At 42.2% G+C, this 16,767-nt stretch overlaps 2 protein-coding genes across 5 annotated transcripts in view; both read left to right on the forward strand.

Annotated features, from left to right (window-relative positions):
• Positions 1-6,946, forward strand: part of psmg3 (proteasome (prosome, macropain) assembly chaperone 3) — a 133,634-nt gene extending 126,688 nt beyond the window's left edge. For 2 of the 4 annotated variants that reach the window (XM_088316402.1, XM_088316403.1), the window contains 2 exons: positions 6,271-6,499; positions 6,579-6,946. In XM_088316402.1, coding sequence (XP_088172528.1) covers positions 6,271-6,499; positions 6,579-6,731 — 382 coding nt within the window. In that variant the 3' untranslated portion in view covers positions 6,732-6,946. Of the gene's footprint in view, positions 1-5,738; positions 5,878-6,270; positions 6,500-6,578 lie in introns of those variants that run through there. The other 2 variants (XM_088316405.1, XM_088316404.1) reach the window with 2 other exon arrangements.
• A 722-nt stretch (positions 6,947-7,668) lies between these two features.
• tmem184a (transmembrane protein 184a) lies at positions 7,669-16,698 on the forward strand. Its single transcript, XM_088316828.1, has 9 exons — positions 7,669-8,208; positions 8,384-8,605; positions 10,662-10,827; positions 11,932-12,022; positions 12,113-12,188; positions 13,720-13,811; positions 14,405-14,574; positions 14,646-14,843; positions 15,498-16,698. Exons 2-9 carry the CDS (start codon positions 8,384-8,386, stop codon positions 15,728-15,730), a joined length of 1,248 nt encoding a protein of 415 aa, XP_088172954.1. The 5' UTR covers positions 7,669-8,208; the 3' UTR covers positions 15,731-16,698.
• The last annotated feature ends 69 nt before the right edge of the window (positions 16,699-16,767 follow it).

Genomic DNA, 16,767 nt, shown 5'->3' on the forward strand with positions numbered 1-16,767 from the left:
CACATTCGCAAGCGGGTCTCATGGTGGGTCGGGCGAGTTTCTGTATATGCGTGGAGCATAAATCAGGGCTGAAGGATTTTGTAATAATATAATATATATCATAAGAAAATCAATATTGCGATTTTAACAAAAGCAATAAATTAATCAGGATTAGAATAGACGATATCAGATTTATAAAACCACAATATTTTTGACTCATAGCGTTATGTTAAAATAAAGACTGGTATGTATGTTTGTCCCCGCCCCTCCGTACATGGAGGTCAAGGTGGCGATGGGGAGGTTGATGGAGCACGTTGTGCGAGATGGCCTTGGCAGAATTGTAATGATATTTAAAGAACAACAACGCTGATTGGCTCAGGGGACACGAGCCAGCGAGCGAGCGGGCGGGCGAGCGAGCCATTTATCAAGATTGGTGACATTGGCAGCGTCATTGTTGGGATTTTGGACAGCGAGCATAAGTGGAATGAACAGCAGGACGCGGCAGACGCTGAAGCACCGAAGAATGCAAACGCCAAGTGTGAATCGCACATACAGTTGCACTTGCGAACGATATACATGCCATAAAAGATGTGTTGTGTTTTTTTTTTTTGTAGCCAGATAAATAGCACTCACTGATATCTTCCTTGCATACAGTAATGATGTCGTTAAATAAAAGACGTCTTTGTACGTCCACGGGAGTAAATGAGTTAAAAGGCTTTTTTCGGTCACCTTTTCTTCTTTCAATTGTTCTCCTGGTTCTGCTGCGTTGGCCACTTGGGGGCAGTATAACACACATACGGAAAGATATACGAGACTGGAGCTTCTCAGTACGGCTGTCATATTAGCTGTTCTATGCAGAGGATAAAGAATGCATGCATGTGTCCAGATATGCACCGTTTAAAGGGTAACGTTACCGTCACATAGATGCTAATTGTTCACCTTTGAAATGCGACCACATACATCCTAATGATTGAAGTCCTTAGCTTTCGGCCCTCCTGTGAAACAAGTTGGCGAATAACCCGGCTTTAGTCATCGCCGAGGCTGCCGTTTGATGTGAAAACCAATCCTGAAAACCTGATTGAACTGATGTGTGCTCTGTGCAGGTTGCCGTTTCCCCCCCAAAGGAAAAAAATTCTTGGCGGGTGTGACCAAGCACTCGTTTATTTCTCATATAGTTGCAACCATTTTGTGTCATGACAATCTCCCAAAATAAACAGCAATCACGTCTTTGAAATGACCCGCTTCCCCTCGGTCATGCGAAAGCAGATTTCTTTCATTTTGCGAGTGCTTAATGGTAGGTGCGCAATCATTTGCATGGCAATATCCGACACCCCCCCCCTCCTCCTCCCTGGGAGTCCTTAAGTGTGCTTCTGGTTTGAATGAAATTTTCAAGAGTGGAGTGAATTTTCCATGAGATCGCTTGGAGACATTTTGGGAAACTAATGGATGCCATTTGAGTCGACTTCCCGCGGCATCAAGGAAATACAACTCTGTGAAAATATAATGGATGTCGTCTTTATACTCCCTCCTTCCATTTCTTTGCCCTAATCGGAAAGCAAACACATTTTTTTTCCAGATTAGCACAACATCTGTTTCAATATACAGTATATTTAATAATAACGCAATTAACGTCGCCTGTCGAGGGCTGCGGAATGCCAACATTAATTGTTAGGAATATTTCATCTCTCAACGAGATGGCAGTTGAATGGCTCCTAGCCGCTTGCGACGTAATGAGGTGCTGCATCACGTCGCGCCCGAATAATCAGTGTTGCAAATGAACAAAGTTATTGGAATTAATCAGGTGGAGCATTTGCTTTAAGAAGTGCAACAACAGCGAAAGGGCAGCTGGCGCTGTATTTGGCGCACGTGTCCGAAAAGCATCCTCGTCTGATTACGGCTAATGAACTCATCAGGCAAGTCTGCGCCACAATTTAGACAGTGACACTCGTTCACTTCTCCTGACATCCGTGACATACACTCCATCTTGAATGAACCCTTCAATTCTCACAGATGGCTCGGGCGGCTTCTCCGCCTGCATAATAAACACGTATAGACATAGCTAGCATAATTATTATTATTTATTTTTTCATTATTATTATATTATATATTATTTATATATTTTTTTTTTCATTATTTATTATTATATATTTTATTTTTTTATTTATATATATATATATATATATATATATATATATATATATATTATTACAACAAATCAAGCTGAAAGCAGCAAGACAAGAAAAAGAGTGTCTAAAGTGTGCTGTAATTTTTAAAGACACCTAGGAACTGTTAGAAATGGTGAAAAAAAAGTGGAATACATGTCTTCTTTAAACAAAAGAATTGGGATTTTGCTGATGAATAACGAATAAAAATGTCTACTTGCTTGCGCTTGCGAGGCACTTGATGTGACTCGCCGCCAGATGAGCATCTATTCTCCCGCTCTCGCTCACTCAAATGTGGATTTAATTTGAAGTTAGAGCAAAGTGCACAGTCCATCCGCAGTTGACCTGAATATGGAGGAGTTTGAAGGGCTTATCAGTGGCGTAACACCTTGCACCCAAAACGATGACGATGGAAATGTGAAGTGCGCAACTCCCGCTTCCACTCATCGGTAACAATAAATCGTTCTCCTAACTGCTGTCATTACTTGTGTGAACTTGACAGTGTTACAAATGATGTAAGGAAGCCACCGTCCCATTGATTTGTGGAAATGCTTCCACAAACAATATTTGGCCCACGGACCGCATTTTGGCCACCACTGATTAAATATAACCAGCCTGTGCTCTCTAGATAGGACTCTAATTAGTAGAGCACTGACATTGTTCCGTTCATTGCGCTTTCTTTTCAGTGTTCTGCGTATAATTTAGCATTCTGTCTTTGAGATTACCGCCAAATCTTGTTTTGTGGCCAAGAACAACATTTCATTGCTGATTGTCTGCCATGATTGGCTGAGTGTTGGTGCACGTCCAGTGGTGTTTATTCAGTCCTTCATTTCTGACTGCTTATCCTGTTCAGGGTCATGAGCGAGCTGGAGTCCATCCCAGCTGAGTTGTAGGCCACAGGCAGAGCACACTAACTGGTCGCCAGCCAATCGTGGCGCACACCTAGACAATCAAACATTCTCATGCATGGACAATTTTGAGTCGAATTAAAATCTTATTTTTTGGAGGAGTACAAGAGAATGTTTGTTGGTTTGTGTTAGTTTAGAATTTTCGGAAAATGGTTTGTATTAGTTTTAGTTTTTTTATATTTATGCAGTATTTGTCAAGAAAAACTTTAAGAAAAACAACAAGTCTCACAAAATATTGCGTAATTAATTAAAATAAACCCATTGTTTGACCTTTCATGACAAAAATGTTTGAGTTTTTTTTTTTTTTTCAGTTTTAATTTCGTTCATTTTCGCTAACTATAAATTGCCTTGATCTTGGCCGCCTCAAGTAGTAAGGGGTTCAAGTATTCCAAAAAAAAAACAATTAATCCAATCTTCTCGATCTTTATTAAGAACAATTTGGAACATTAATCAGTTTGATTGATCAGTTTCTCAACATAATGTGCCAGGCTAAAACCATATACACTGAGGTCCTCTAAAGCCAATAAATTCTAGACAAACAATGCCGAAAAGACAAGACAAGATCAAGACAATTTGTTTGTTTTTTTTAAGTCTCTCGGGGGGCGGTTAGTTGTCAAGGCTTTCAGACAAATGCACCGGGCATGTTGCCGTCCGCCTTTTGGTTCATCCTTGTCTTGTGTTTTCAAAAACACTCAATGGAAAGTGGCCTCTGTGGTCAGATCCCATGCGGCTGGAGTGCAACTTTCAAATGTCACAACAAATGGTCCATCTGCAATACAGCACAGCACTCTAGTGGCCACCAGGGTAATAATAATAAGGCGGTGTTGTGTCAAGTGTTTCTTCCTGCCAAGCGTCCATCGCCGTGAACTTGTTTCACCGTCGGTCTCTCCCAAAAAGCCATTTTCAACCAAGGTGACGTTCTGACACAGTGTGCCTGGAAGACAATGGAAGTGAGCTCCCTTTGGGAGACTTCCAAAATATCGATTGACCGTCATGGTGCAACTTTGATTTGAAACTTTTCAAAAGTGAAGGAAGGTGTTCCGAAAATGCCCTAATTTTTTTTTCTCTGGCAGATCAGGTTTTCATAATAATAATTATTATTATTATGGTTATGAATATTAATATTATTATGTTGAAAATCTTAATAATAATAGTAATATGATTACAATACTATAAAATATAGTAATACATTTTATATGATATTCAAGTAAGTTTAGTTTCAGCAACGGGGATTTTTTTTTTAATTTTCTGAAACATTGCTATAAATTACAACCCATGGTAAAATCCGTATTGCACAAGCTTTTATGGGTCAAATTTACACAACCAAAAAAAAATAATTAAATATCTTATACCAAAAACCGGAAAATTGCTCTGATACTAGACCATCGATACCATTTTACTGGGCCGACATCTAATTTCCAGGCAGGTGGAGATTCTTTAAGGTGATTACCGATGACGTCATGCATGATGGTGCGTCATACGCTTGAGTTTTGTGCAACTTTTGGGACATACATTTCTGGGATACTTTGCTCATATTCCAAAGTGTAGCACTGAGGTTCCGCTGAATGTTGGCAGCTTATGAATAACCGTTTTTGAATACAAATACTCAGGGGGCGGATATTCACTTATGAGCTCCTTGTCTTTTAAAGTTTCCTTGTATTAAAGCTGACATGTTGTTTATTGATATTTTGGGGGAGTTGTTTGTCAGCGTAAAGATGACATGATCAGTTTTGTCCTACCACTTTCAAACGCTCTGCCGCCTACCCACAATGCATAGCAATTCTGCTGAGTCTGGCGCTCCGTTTGACATTGCAAATGTGTCACAGGGACGCTGTTTTCGGATCAGCCTGATGCAGCACTTGCAGACTTCACTGGGGCTTCGCTACCACCTGGAATATAAAAATAAAAAAAAGTCTCGTAAGCACTTTTGATGACTGTGAAATTTCCTCGGGCGCTCGTCTCGCATGAAGCTGCGTCTGCTTATCTGTGGCCTCGTTCTGTTCAGATGTCACGTTGGTTAAAAGCAGTTATTAGAGGGGCCCATTACAAAAGAAAACCACCAGATGAGAGAAGTCATGCAGATTAGAAATTCTCCTGCTCTCGTTTCCGCCCCTGCTGTGAGGACGTGGGGGCTTCAAACATCTGTGCCACTTTTAATTTAAACTTAAAAAAAAAAACACTCATATGACATCTAAAATTAGCTCAGCTCATAGTAAATCCAAGCTTTTCAGTGATTTCTTGCCAGAGTGTCTCGTTCCACTTAACAGAATAAAGTTTACCAGCGTCAAGCAAAGACATGAAAGTTTTCCATTAAATTATTCTTGCAGGAAAAAAAATCCTTCAACCTTAACCTGGCACTTTAATTACATAAGGTTGGGTAACACTGGCAGGGTGTACTGTTTATAATCGACTCTAATTAAAAATCAAGAGAAAAAAAATATATATGTATATATTCATTCATCTGTTTATTCTTTTGTCTTCTTCCTATTATTATTATTATTATTATTATTATTATTATTATCTATTACATCTACCAAATACTATACCAGCATATTTTTGTCGTTTATTTACTTACAGTCCTAAAAATATATATTTTCTCCGTCTTATTACTGGTGCTAGTATTGTTTTTAATGATTTATTTTGGAATTCATTCATTTATACTCAGGCGTAAGCAACCCGGAAGACCGTTCTCGTGACGTCATGACGCAGACGCATTTTTACGGCGCCTGTTCCAATTGAAAGCAAAACACGAAGCATGTCTGACTAACTGTCCTGCAACATATTTATGCACATTGCTGAAGGAGAAGCGTCACGGTGGGTAACGAAAGGTAAGAAAACTCTAGAAGATTGAAATGCTAAATGGTTTCGTTTTTGTCTCATTTTCTTCAAGATGGAGCCGCGTAGCAATTGCGTGGCTAATGTTAGCACGGGCAGCTAACCAAACATGAGTCGCTGTCGCCGGACGAAGAACGGATTTTATAATGAATTAATTACTTCGAAAGTTTTCCCAACCACGTAAAACATTAACAATAATAAAATCGTAACAACCCATTTAATCCGTTTCAATAATGTGATCGTTATGCTCTGAGAAAAAATAAACCTTGCCTGATCTACAAAGCTATATTTTCTTTTGACATTTAAAATCTATATTCTAGCAAACTTTTCTGCTTTTTATTATTAATTGGTAAGATAATACTGCACTGTGGTGTTTTCCTCCTCAGGTTCGAAACCATGTCTGCGGCTGAGTCCATCATCTCGTCGAGACAGACGCAGAAAGAAATCAACGGCATCGCCACACAAGTTGTCTGCACAGAGTTCAGTAATTACATATTTATTGTCATAACACAGTACGGTAAAATCGGAACATTGGTGTCCGTCACGCCCGAGTCCCGTTGTGATGACTTCAGCACGCCGGTATTCGCCACCAAAGTGCTGCTGGGAAAAGATGAGGTATGTGGAATGAATTTGTTAGAAAAAAGTGAAAGGTGGTAACTTTCTGTTTTCCAAATATATTTCTGTTTGTTTTCAGCCCCTGACGCACGTTTGTGGCAAAAACCTGGGAATGTTTGTGTCGCAAGAAGCCGGCAATAGGCCCGTCTTACTGGGACTGGCGCTTAAGGACTCCTCAGTAGATGCAATTAAGCAAATGAAAGAACTCATCAAAAGTTGTCAAGTTTGGTAGGAATGTTACAAAATGGACAAGAGGGTGATTGATAATCTCAATTTTTGTTTTTTGTTTAATTTTTTTTTTAATTATAAATCTGTAATAGAAGTGTTATTGTCATATTTTACCAGTGTGCAAAAAAATAACACTGACTCGTTTTGTCATTTGCCATGTGAACACGGTTCTTCATGCTACAGAAATTTTTAATAAAATGTGTCACAGATGAGAGAGAATGAGCTTTTTATTTTTTATTTTTTTAAACTGCACATTACACATTGATTCACTCGCTTCGGACTGTTGATGAATTTTCGTGCATGTTGAGGCCTCTCAAAAGGTGATCAATATCAATCGTGACTCCTTTCAATCCTGCTTAAGTCACATTTGAATGTTAAAAATGTCAAAAATTTTATTCTTTTAATTTCATGTTATTTGTTGACTTTTCCTACAGTGCATTATTGATTTGTAGAATTTAATATTCTGTTTATAATTATGCAGGCGATTTCAGCAGAGGTCTCCCAAAAAATAGTGATTTCTTGAGGTGGTAATTAACCCTTACATACTTCAAAGGTCAAATTTGACTTTGAAAAATATCCAGAATGTACTTAATGTCTTTACTTTATCTTGGAATTTGGTGATGCAAACTATTGAGACCAAAAGTACTCATACATTAAAGAAATGGTGGAATCAAACGGTCCTGATAAACTATCTGCGTTTGCACCACATTTCCACAGGCTCCTGCAGCAATAAAAATCCACTTGATGGTCTTTAGATTAGGGCAATTTTGAAACTTTTTTTAAATCGTACGCGCTGAATATTTGTTGTTGTGTTGGATGCTTTAACTTTCCTCTGAAACGTATTAAGGATTAATGAAATCATCCATTTATTAATGACAGACAGGCCATTAAATAGATTTTAAAAAGATGTACAGTAAAAGTTAACCCCTAGTGAAGTCTGCCGTGTCCGAGGCGTCTCATTGTTCGTGAAGGTATCACGGTGACGACACACGCAGAGCTGCCGTCACGTGACGCATTCACCTGTTTCCCCCAACCTGTTTATCCCTCGGACTCTCGATTCCCAAACCACTGTGTTTTCCTTCGATACTTTCACCTTTGATTCCTTTTTATTCAGAAGGAGACGATAGAAACAAACAATTTAAAGCTTTCTTTCGTTTAGGGAGTTTGGGAGTTTCTTTTTTATCTTATTTTTTTTTCCTGGACGGCGGCGTCTCCTCCGGACTTCGACCTCAGGGCGCAAACTTGCGGCCTACCTGTGACAAAAACAAGGAAGTGAAGACGGTTGAAGCTTCCCGGCGGCGTGTACTGGACAACCCGCTAATAAATGACGCTTCACGCGCGCGGCCGCCGACCCTGAAAGGCGATTAAATTCTGATGTTGATCTGCTGACACACGGCCTGGGACGCTCTTTAGCCGTTTTGTGGACCGTCAACCGGATAAACTCGCCTCCTCTCTCCGCCGCCGCCGCCGTTCGCGACAAGGTGAGCTCCCTCGGACACCACATTAGGTACACCTGTGTAGTCCGACAGCATCCCATTTTTCTCTTTAGCCGAACAAACTCTTCATGTGGTTATTTCCCACCCGTCTCTTGTCCTCATTCCCAAACTCCAAGTCAAGTTTATGGTAGGTTTCATTCTGATGACGTGTGTTCCTCAGATGAGCATCTCCGTAGCAGACATGGAGGCGTCACTGGAGAACACCTCCATCGTCCACCTGAGCGCCCCCATCATCCCAGACAGTGCGGACGTGTCCAACATGACCATCATTCGCACGTCCAATGGCACCATTTTGCAGGACCAGATTTTTCTCAACACCTTGGCCGCCCGCGGCCTCTCCGGCATCTTTGTGTGGTCCGCCTTGCTCATCACGTGCCACCAGGTCAGTGGGATTTGCCGGAAGACAGGCATGGGTGAACTTAGTGAGGATATGCGGTTCTGAAAATGGATGGATGGACAGACTTTGAAAAATTCAGAGCACCAAAGCTCCAGCGAGGAGGTTGACTCCACAGCCGAGTGTGGTCACACTTGTCGCATAGAATTTGGCCTAAGTAGAGTCCGCACACATTTTGGGGCCGGTTGGACCCGATATTTTTACATTGTTAGCGACGTAATTACAACGACTTGGAATGAACAAATTGTGATCGGGTCCTAATGTGACTCCCACCAAGATATGGATTGAGGAGAGGGGGGCGTGGCTTTTTTGTATTTTTCCATTCCTTCGTTTTGTATTGATTGCTCCAAAACAAATTTGATAACTTTTGAAAAATGCAAGCTAAATTCATTTTCCTGAAAAAAAGAACAGATAAATTGAGCTTGTTGTTGAAAAAATGGACCATCCCGGCCGGCTCTATGATCCCTTCAAGTTGTCACTCCCTGGCGTAGGTTTTAACGTGCACATCATTGAACGAATCAGGGTTGTGCGCCTTACAATATGTGTAATCAGAGATAGCTGGGAAATGACACGCCGTGCGCACCTCCCTCGCTAGGGGACCAAAAGCAATTGTTCCGTCCATAAAGGTTTTATTACCTCACACTTCACCTTTTCAGAGCTCACTAAACTTGTTCCGAAGCAACGGCTTGGCTTTCTCTCCAGCTTTGTGCCACCTCTATTTTTTTTTTTTTATGGTTTTACTGCACCGCGACACCGCGGTTAAAAAGGAAGATATGGGTTTTGAGCGCATGTGCTCCCCTGGTGATGATTGCTTATCATTGCGGTTTTATCATTTACTCGGAACACTGCACCACCGTCAGTGAAATATGTCGAGGCGGCGCAGTTCTGCAAACAAACAAACAAGTGTAAGCGTTGGATGAATCCGTTCCAATTGCAGATTTCTTGCAAACATGAACACCATCTTAAGTGTGTGTGTTCTTCCGGAAACCATTTTCACTCTTTCACTCGGGCTCAATTTAGCCGCTAATGGGTCTTAATAATCATCATCTTGGGTGACTGGCGAATATTTTTTGAGGGGGGGGGAATGAGTTGCTACATAGCATACTAATGACGAGACAATACTGGGCTGTGCGCTCGTGTACGTAGGCAATAATACAGGACAAGCGAGTTCCTGGTTGAGTTAGAGTTTCCGATTTATACGGTGACAGACGGTTGGCGTATCTCTTCGGAGCTACGCGGGTTACAGAGACGGACTATTTACTGGAACTGCCCTTTGCTCACACAGTTGTAAAGCATTAGAGGTGACTGTTCTGCCAGGTGTTCCCTTTTATGGTCTCGTTGCAATCCTTGGCTTGGGCTCAGTCCACATTAACATGATTTTTTTTTATTTATTTGTTTTTTCAAAAGAAAAGAATTTTGTCCGCATTGCAGGAGAAATTAAAAAAACAATCTCCACCTGTGCCCGTCAAGGGGATGCTGGAGCAACAGGTGGTGTCATAATCGCGATTTTTGCCAGCCAAACTGAAGCGGGAAAAAAAAGATGAGAGCAACAATAACTACAGCAGAGTAAGAGTTCCTTCTGCCAATGTTGGAAAAGTTGTTCTGCGCAAAACGTAGTTGGGCCTCGCCTCATATTCTGCAGGCCAAGCAATGAATCAGCACGCAAACAAAATGACATTTGCCGCCCTGGTTGTAATTTTAATGCTTTCATCATTTCACAAACAGCCCTTTTTGCTTTTCGAATACATCTTTGTAACTTATCATCGCCCAGCAGCTTGTTACATTCCCAAAATTAATGATTCCTTCTCAGCTTGAATCTCTGCTGCTGTATTCTTCCGTCGTATCTCCACAAAAAAAAAAAAAAAAGATTTGAAACTAGCAATTAATCATATCCCTGCTGGATGCACAACGTACATAAGGACTGCACAAACAGGTGCTGTGAATATTTTGTGTGAACACGGAATACTACAGAAGTACCTTATTTAGATTATCACGCGCGCGCCTTTTCTGATGTTTTGCCGCATGCATTGTGTCATCCCCGCAGATCTACACGCACCTGCGCTCCTACACGGTGCCAAACGAGCAGCGCTACATCATCCGCATCCTCCTCATCGTGCCAATCTACGCCTTCGACTCGTGGCTCAGCCTGCTGTTCATCAGCAACAACCAGTACTACGTCTACTTCGACTCGGTTCGCGATTGCTACGAAGGTTTGGACGCGTACTCGCGCCGTTCAACATTTCAAACGTTTGACAGTTAAAACAAGCAACTAACCCAACAAGTTTTTGCACACCTGTCGAGGTTGTTGTTTAGCGGGAAAGCGGATATTCCTGCATCGGTTTGTTTTTGGCTACGCTTGAATACGCGACAGCCACAATATTAGGAAATCTGACATTTTTTCTCAAAGGATTGATTTATTTTTTCAACTAAACATGGTTAATTTATTTACTTATATTATTTCGCTCATTAAATAATGCCAAGTAGATGCCGATGTTCAATTGTCTGTGCTTAGGCGTTGATTCTTTAGCCTACCACTAGAGGGAGCTACCCACACTTTGAGAATCACGGGTCTACGACAATGGTTGAACCCCACACCGAACTACAATCGCTACACGACACCACGATAAAGATTATAGTTTATGATTACACATTGACAGTGTCAGTCAAAAGCAAGCCTTGTTTTCTTTGTAAAGGCAGATTTCCCCCCCCCCTTCAGCTCTTGTATTAAATCTTAACGGGTGTAATTAATTCCATTTTGATGCAAAGCTGTCAAATATTTCAACCGCGGAAAAGAGGATTCCACACAAAATGAATCACAAGCCAATATGAGAGCGAGCAAATTGCGGGGCGAGGGTTTGGAGGGGGGGGGGGGGCGTTTTATTGAGCAGATTAGTTTCAAGTTTGAGGCGCAATTTGGTGGCTGACTGATGGCGGCAGCACGTGTGAAGGCAGAAAGACACCAACCCCATCAGCGACCACGAGTCAATCGCAGCGAGCACAGAACACACACACACACGTTCACACATTTTTTTTTTTTTACTGGACACCATCTGCATTAGCTTCATTTAATCCCTCCTTTAAATAGCAACAAAGGATTAGGAAGGGATTTCCAAGACACACAACCCTGGCAAGCCTCTTAATGTAAGAAGTGAAACATTTATTGTTCCATAATGTCGCACTAATTATTCTTTATCGCGCCCAAGTCTGCCAAATGACGTTCCATGTGAAGGTGATTGGAACTCTTTTTGAGAGTTTCCAAAGAGCTGTCTTATATTGTAATTTTTTTTTTTAAGTAACTCTTCTTTTTGTTCCAGCATTTGTCATTTATAATTTCCTGAGTCTGTCCTTTGAATACCTGGGAGGAGAGAGTGCCATCATGTCCGAGATTCGAGGGAAGCCCATTCAGTGAGTTCTCGCTAGTCATGCATCGTTCGATGTTCTTTGTTGATGACATGCCAGTCGTCGTCGATTTTAATTTTCCTCTTTCCCGTGCAGGTCAAGTTGCCTGTATGGCACCTGCTGCCTGGGTGGCATGAGCTACTCCATTGGATTTTTAAGATTTTGCAAACAGGTACGCTTCCGTTTGCTGCTCCTTTGACAATCACAGATTGCAAATAATTCGAATTTTAGAATTCAGACAATTTGCAGGTGTCTTAGCGTGTTTGCGACATGTCGTTAAATTTGACACGTGATGGGAGGTCAGGCACATTTTCCCTGAGAATGCCCCCCTCTAAAATAGGCAGCGGCACATCTGCGTTGAGTCGACGGGGGGAATTAATGAAGACGAAAATTATTCCTCAACTCAAGGCTGCTGACTCCCAAGGTGAAAGAGAAGAGAAGTTAGAATGCGCAAGCAGTTGGGAAGAAAAAAATCCTTGGTGCAAGTGATGCTGTGACAAGCACGTGTGTCATCACTATTGAGTTAAATATTTAATAAAAAAAAAAAAATGATGTCGATGCTGCCCCATGCTTTATGTTCTTGCGTAAGTCCGATCGGATCGATTTGAGAAGTCGAGCTTTGGGGGGCCTGTACTGTAAGTCAAAGCGGAGTAGCTTTGCTTTTAATTAATACTCGGGAGGACGCAACAAATCTGCCCTGTCGATAGTTGCCACCGGTGAACTATCGCAAGTGCAAATTGTACGAAAAGGCGAAAAGCTTCGGGTCGTTCCGAGCCGGGAATTGATAATTAAAAATTGATTTAGTCCTTTTTTTTAATGGAAAATGTCAGCAGGTTGCCAACACACTTAGCAAAATAAAAATGTTGACTCTTAACGCACTTTGTTGTCAAGTCGCTCGACTGCCGGGTCCCTTTTCTTAATAAAATACACCTTCGATGAAAGCTGCCGACAAAGTGGGCACATTGTGAATAATTCAACGTTAAAGGTGTTAAAAAAAAGTCTCGCTGTGTGGGCGCCGTCGCTCTCTCGCTCTCTTGCTCTCAATTAATTTGCGGCAGGAAATACAGTTGTCCTCCTGAATGTCACGCCTGTCAGAGGCGATCACGCCACGCTTGTTTTTCTTTGCGCCCGGCGAGAGACAAAATGGCAACCACGAGCGGCGGAAAGGACACGCTGAGACCGTTGTGAGGACGATGACTCATGTGACTTGGTCAAGCCCACCGCGTCGCACCTTATCAAGGCCCCTCGCCCTCGGGTGGGAGTCGAGAGCGTCACGTGAGGGTCAACGGCCTCGCTGCAGACGTCAGCGGCAGGTGCTCTGCTCTTCTCCATTCAAATCCTCTTTGGAGTTGACAAGCGAAACGCTCATAATGCTGCAAAAGGTAGCGTGTCCAAGATGGGACGTGTTCTCAACGCGCTCTCGCGACACTTCTCCGATATTTTGACCCCCTTCAAAGAAGATAAAATATTAGTAACATCTCCGTGCAGTTTTAAACTGCTGCAAACGACAAATCGCACAATAATAAACTCAATTAGGAATTTGTTTGATGACGGAGCAGTGTTGATTTTTGCAATGCAGCTCTTGTAATTGTGTAAACGTGTCTCCGGTGTATCGATAATGAATCGGCCACTGAGGTGGTGTGTGTGTGCTGTTTCCTTCTTACCGTTGCTATGGTGTTTGATTTATTTTTTTTTTCCCCCAGGCAACTCTTCAGTTCTGCATCGTCAAACCCATCATGGCGGCCATCACCATTATCCTGCAGGCCTACGGCAAATACCACGATGGGGATTTTAAGTGAGCTGCACCTCGCTCTTTTTCTTGTTTTGTTTTGTTTTCTTCGAATGCTGCAGATGTGTGAGCGATGGAGACATTTTATCTGGCAACCCCGAAAGCATCTCCACAAAAAAGCTCTTCTTTTTACATCGCATCTTCAACTCGGTGTCTCTTCTCTGTGGTTTTGTTCCTCAAACCACTCTACTACTTAACGCCACTTGAGACGGACGCCGTGTCAGCTTTGTATCGCTGGTCTCTTAGCGTTGCGCTAAAAGTGTGAATTTGCCGCCGTGTTCATCAGGAACTTTGACCGCTTTTTCTTTTTTTTTTTTTTAATAATCTCATGTTGTTCAGCCTGCTGTGTGCTCCGTCCCGCGCTGCGTTAATTAGCCTATTCGGTCCTCGAGGACGAGTAAAAGCAGGCTGACAGTTAAATAAGCGTGACACGGTGATCAGACGCATGCTGCGGTGCAAAGGTGAAACGAGACCTCATTAGCCGCTTGATTTAACTGGAGGCCACCTGCTTTGTATGGCTCAAACGTCGAAGGACACATTTTTCTTTCTCAAATGCTAAATTGTACAAATCTGAATCCATGTTGTCTTCTTCTCCGCAGCGTAAACGGGGGGTACTTGTACATCACCATCATCTACAACTTCTCCGTCAGCCTGTCGCTCTACGCCCTCTTCCTCTTCTTCTTCGCCACCAGCGACCTGCTCAGGCCATACGAGCCCGTGCTCAAGTTCCTCACGATCAAGTCCGTCATCTTCTTGTCCTTCTGGCAAGGTACGGTCCGCTTGCACGTTTTGCATTCAGAACCAAGGAGGAGAGCTAAATGAAGTGGTGCCCCCACGTAGGCATGGTCCTCGCCATCCTGGAACGCTGCGGCGTCATTCCCAACGCGCTCTATATCGACGGGCAAGAAGTCGGCGCCGGCACGGTGGCGGCCGGCTGGCAGAACTTCATCATCTGCATGGAGATGTTCTTCGCCGCTATCGCCCTGCGGTACGCCTTCACCTGCACCGTCTACCAGGAGAAGAAGAACGACGTGCCGCGTGAGTGGGATTGTCTTTCCAAGTCAACACCGATTACATCACTTTTTAAAAAAAATAAAAATATTAATAAACAAGCTTGGAGGTGCTAGTATTTACATATTGAGTCATGAGCATCAGCTGGGCACGCAGCCAAGATTAGTACAGGTGCTAGCAGTTCTTAGAAATACAGTTTATCCATTTGATATTTGAAAAGGATTTGGTTTCATGCTTACAGTGGAAGCCACAAAATTCCTCTGAGCCCTCTCTAGTCTAAACATAGTATTCTGCTTCTGATTTGGTTGGTGGAATAAGAATTAAATGGATAAATCCAGCTGTTAGCAGCTGTCCAAGGAGGCTGACCTTTTATGCAATACTGCCCCCTGCTGTCAGCTGAAATTGACGCGAAAACGCTCTTGGGGAGTGCCACGTCATCACGTAAAAAAAAAGTAATAATAAACCTATTTCGTGACCTATGAAGAGCTTAGCAGAGGCATCATCATTTTCACATTTGTTAGCCACCGGCTGAGCTGCACTGTTATTGTTCACCAATTAGACAACGCGAAGCACCTTCGCTTTGTTTCCTGTCCATACAAATGTTCCATGCCTACTCCATTAGAATGTTGTTACACGTGTCGTTCCAACCTTGTCCCCGACTCACGCTGACCTTCCCGACAGAGAGCATCCCGTCCATGCAGAGCATCTCCAGTGGTCTGAAGGAGACCATCAACCCGGGCGACATGGTGCAAGATGCCATCCACAACTTCTCCCCGGCCTACCAGCAGTACACGCAGCAATCCACGCAGGAGGTGGTCCCGCCGTGCCCCAACGGGAAGGTGGCCTCCAGCGCCGGCAAGGGCGCCCGTAAGTCGGACAAAGTCATGCTGATCATGTCTGACGACGACTTGTAAGTTGCCACGCACGTCGAGGTGGGTGTGTCCTCGATTAGACTGCATTTCACAGGGCACAAAACTGGATTGTATTTAATTTTTTCAACACAGTGTTGAGCAATGACTGCTCACTTCAAGGGAACATTGAAAGTCGTTTTTAACGAATATAGCTCAGCTGCTTGAGATTTTTGCCTTCTTGGCCTTAAACAAACATACAAATTAATCACCGTTGTGATATCTAACAAGCACCACTGCTGCTCCAGGAGTGTGGCTTGGGAACGCCACCTAGTGGATTGTTTTATTTTTGTTTTTTTGTTTTTGTTTTTTTTGCGGGAGGGAGTCAAGAGTGTTCCTGGACAGACACACCGGTTTTGGAGCAGGTACTTCAAACTGCACAATATATCAGTGCGGAGTCTTTTGTATGTGTTGCATGTGTTTCCATGTCACAGTGGACCTCTTGCTAAGTGGGAGTCGTATTCATTCGATATAGTCCAGAACTAGAAAGCAGATTTTTTTTTTTTTTTTATCATCTGGCCGGTTGTGAATATATTTTGCCAAGCCTTTTAGTATCAGGGTCACTATTTATAATTGCATGGATTCTTGATTAAAATATTTACACGATTGATTCTGCTACACAGGTGCATCTCAATAAATTATTATTTTGTGGAAAAACGTAATTTATTTCAGTCGTTTAATTCAAAAAGTGAAACGCCAAGATAATCATACGGATTCGCTACACACGTTAAAATTGTTTTCCCCGTGGCTATAAAAAACAAAATGCACTCACTCAAGAAACTTAAATAAGTAACAATGAAAATGATCTTTAATACAAAAACAGGGTCAGAATTGTCTTTTTTTACAATTATTTTATTTGGTTTCACTTCTTGAATTGACGCTATTCTCATTTATTGAGATGTTTCTGTAAACATTTTGAGTGTAAGATGTTCTGCATTTTGAAGTGACTGATTTTAAAAACAATAAATACATTTAAAAAATTGCTATTCTTGTACATTTGTCATAATTTTAATACCCATTTACTGTTCATTAGACAAGCGCAA

Source organism: Idiotropiscis lumnitzeri, chromosome 15 (assembly GCF_059441095.1).
Source record: "Idiotropiscis lumnitzeri isolate Australia: NSW breed Sydney's pygmy pipehorse chromosome 15, RoL_Ilum_1.0, whole genome shotgun sequence".
Lineage (NCBI taxonomy): Eukaryota > Metazoa > Chordata > Actinopteri > Syngnathiformes > Syngnathidae > Idiotropiscis > Idiotropiscis lumnitzeri.

Coding starts and splice junctions, on each gene's coding strand:
- tmem184a (XM_088316828.1), top strand. CDS start 8,384: ATGAGCATCTCCGTAGCAGACATGGAGGCGTCACTGGAGAACACCTCC. Junction 12,189..13,719: donor TTTTAAGATTTTGCAAACAG/GTACGCTTCCGT, acceptor TTTTTCCCCCAG/GCAACTCTTCAGTTCTGCAT. Junction 14,844..15,497: donor GAAGAAGAACGACGTGCCGC/GTGAGTGGGATT, acceptor CCTTCCCGACAG/AGAGCATCCCGTCCATGCAG.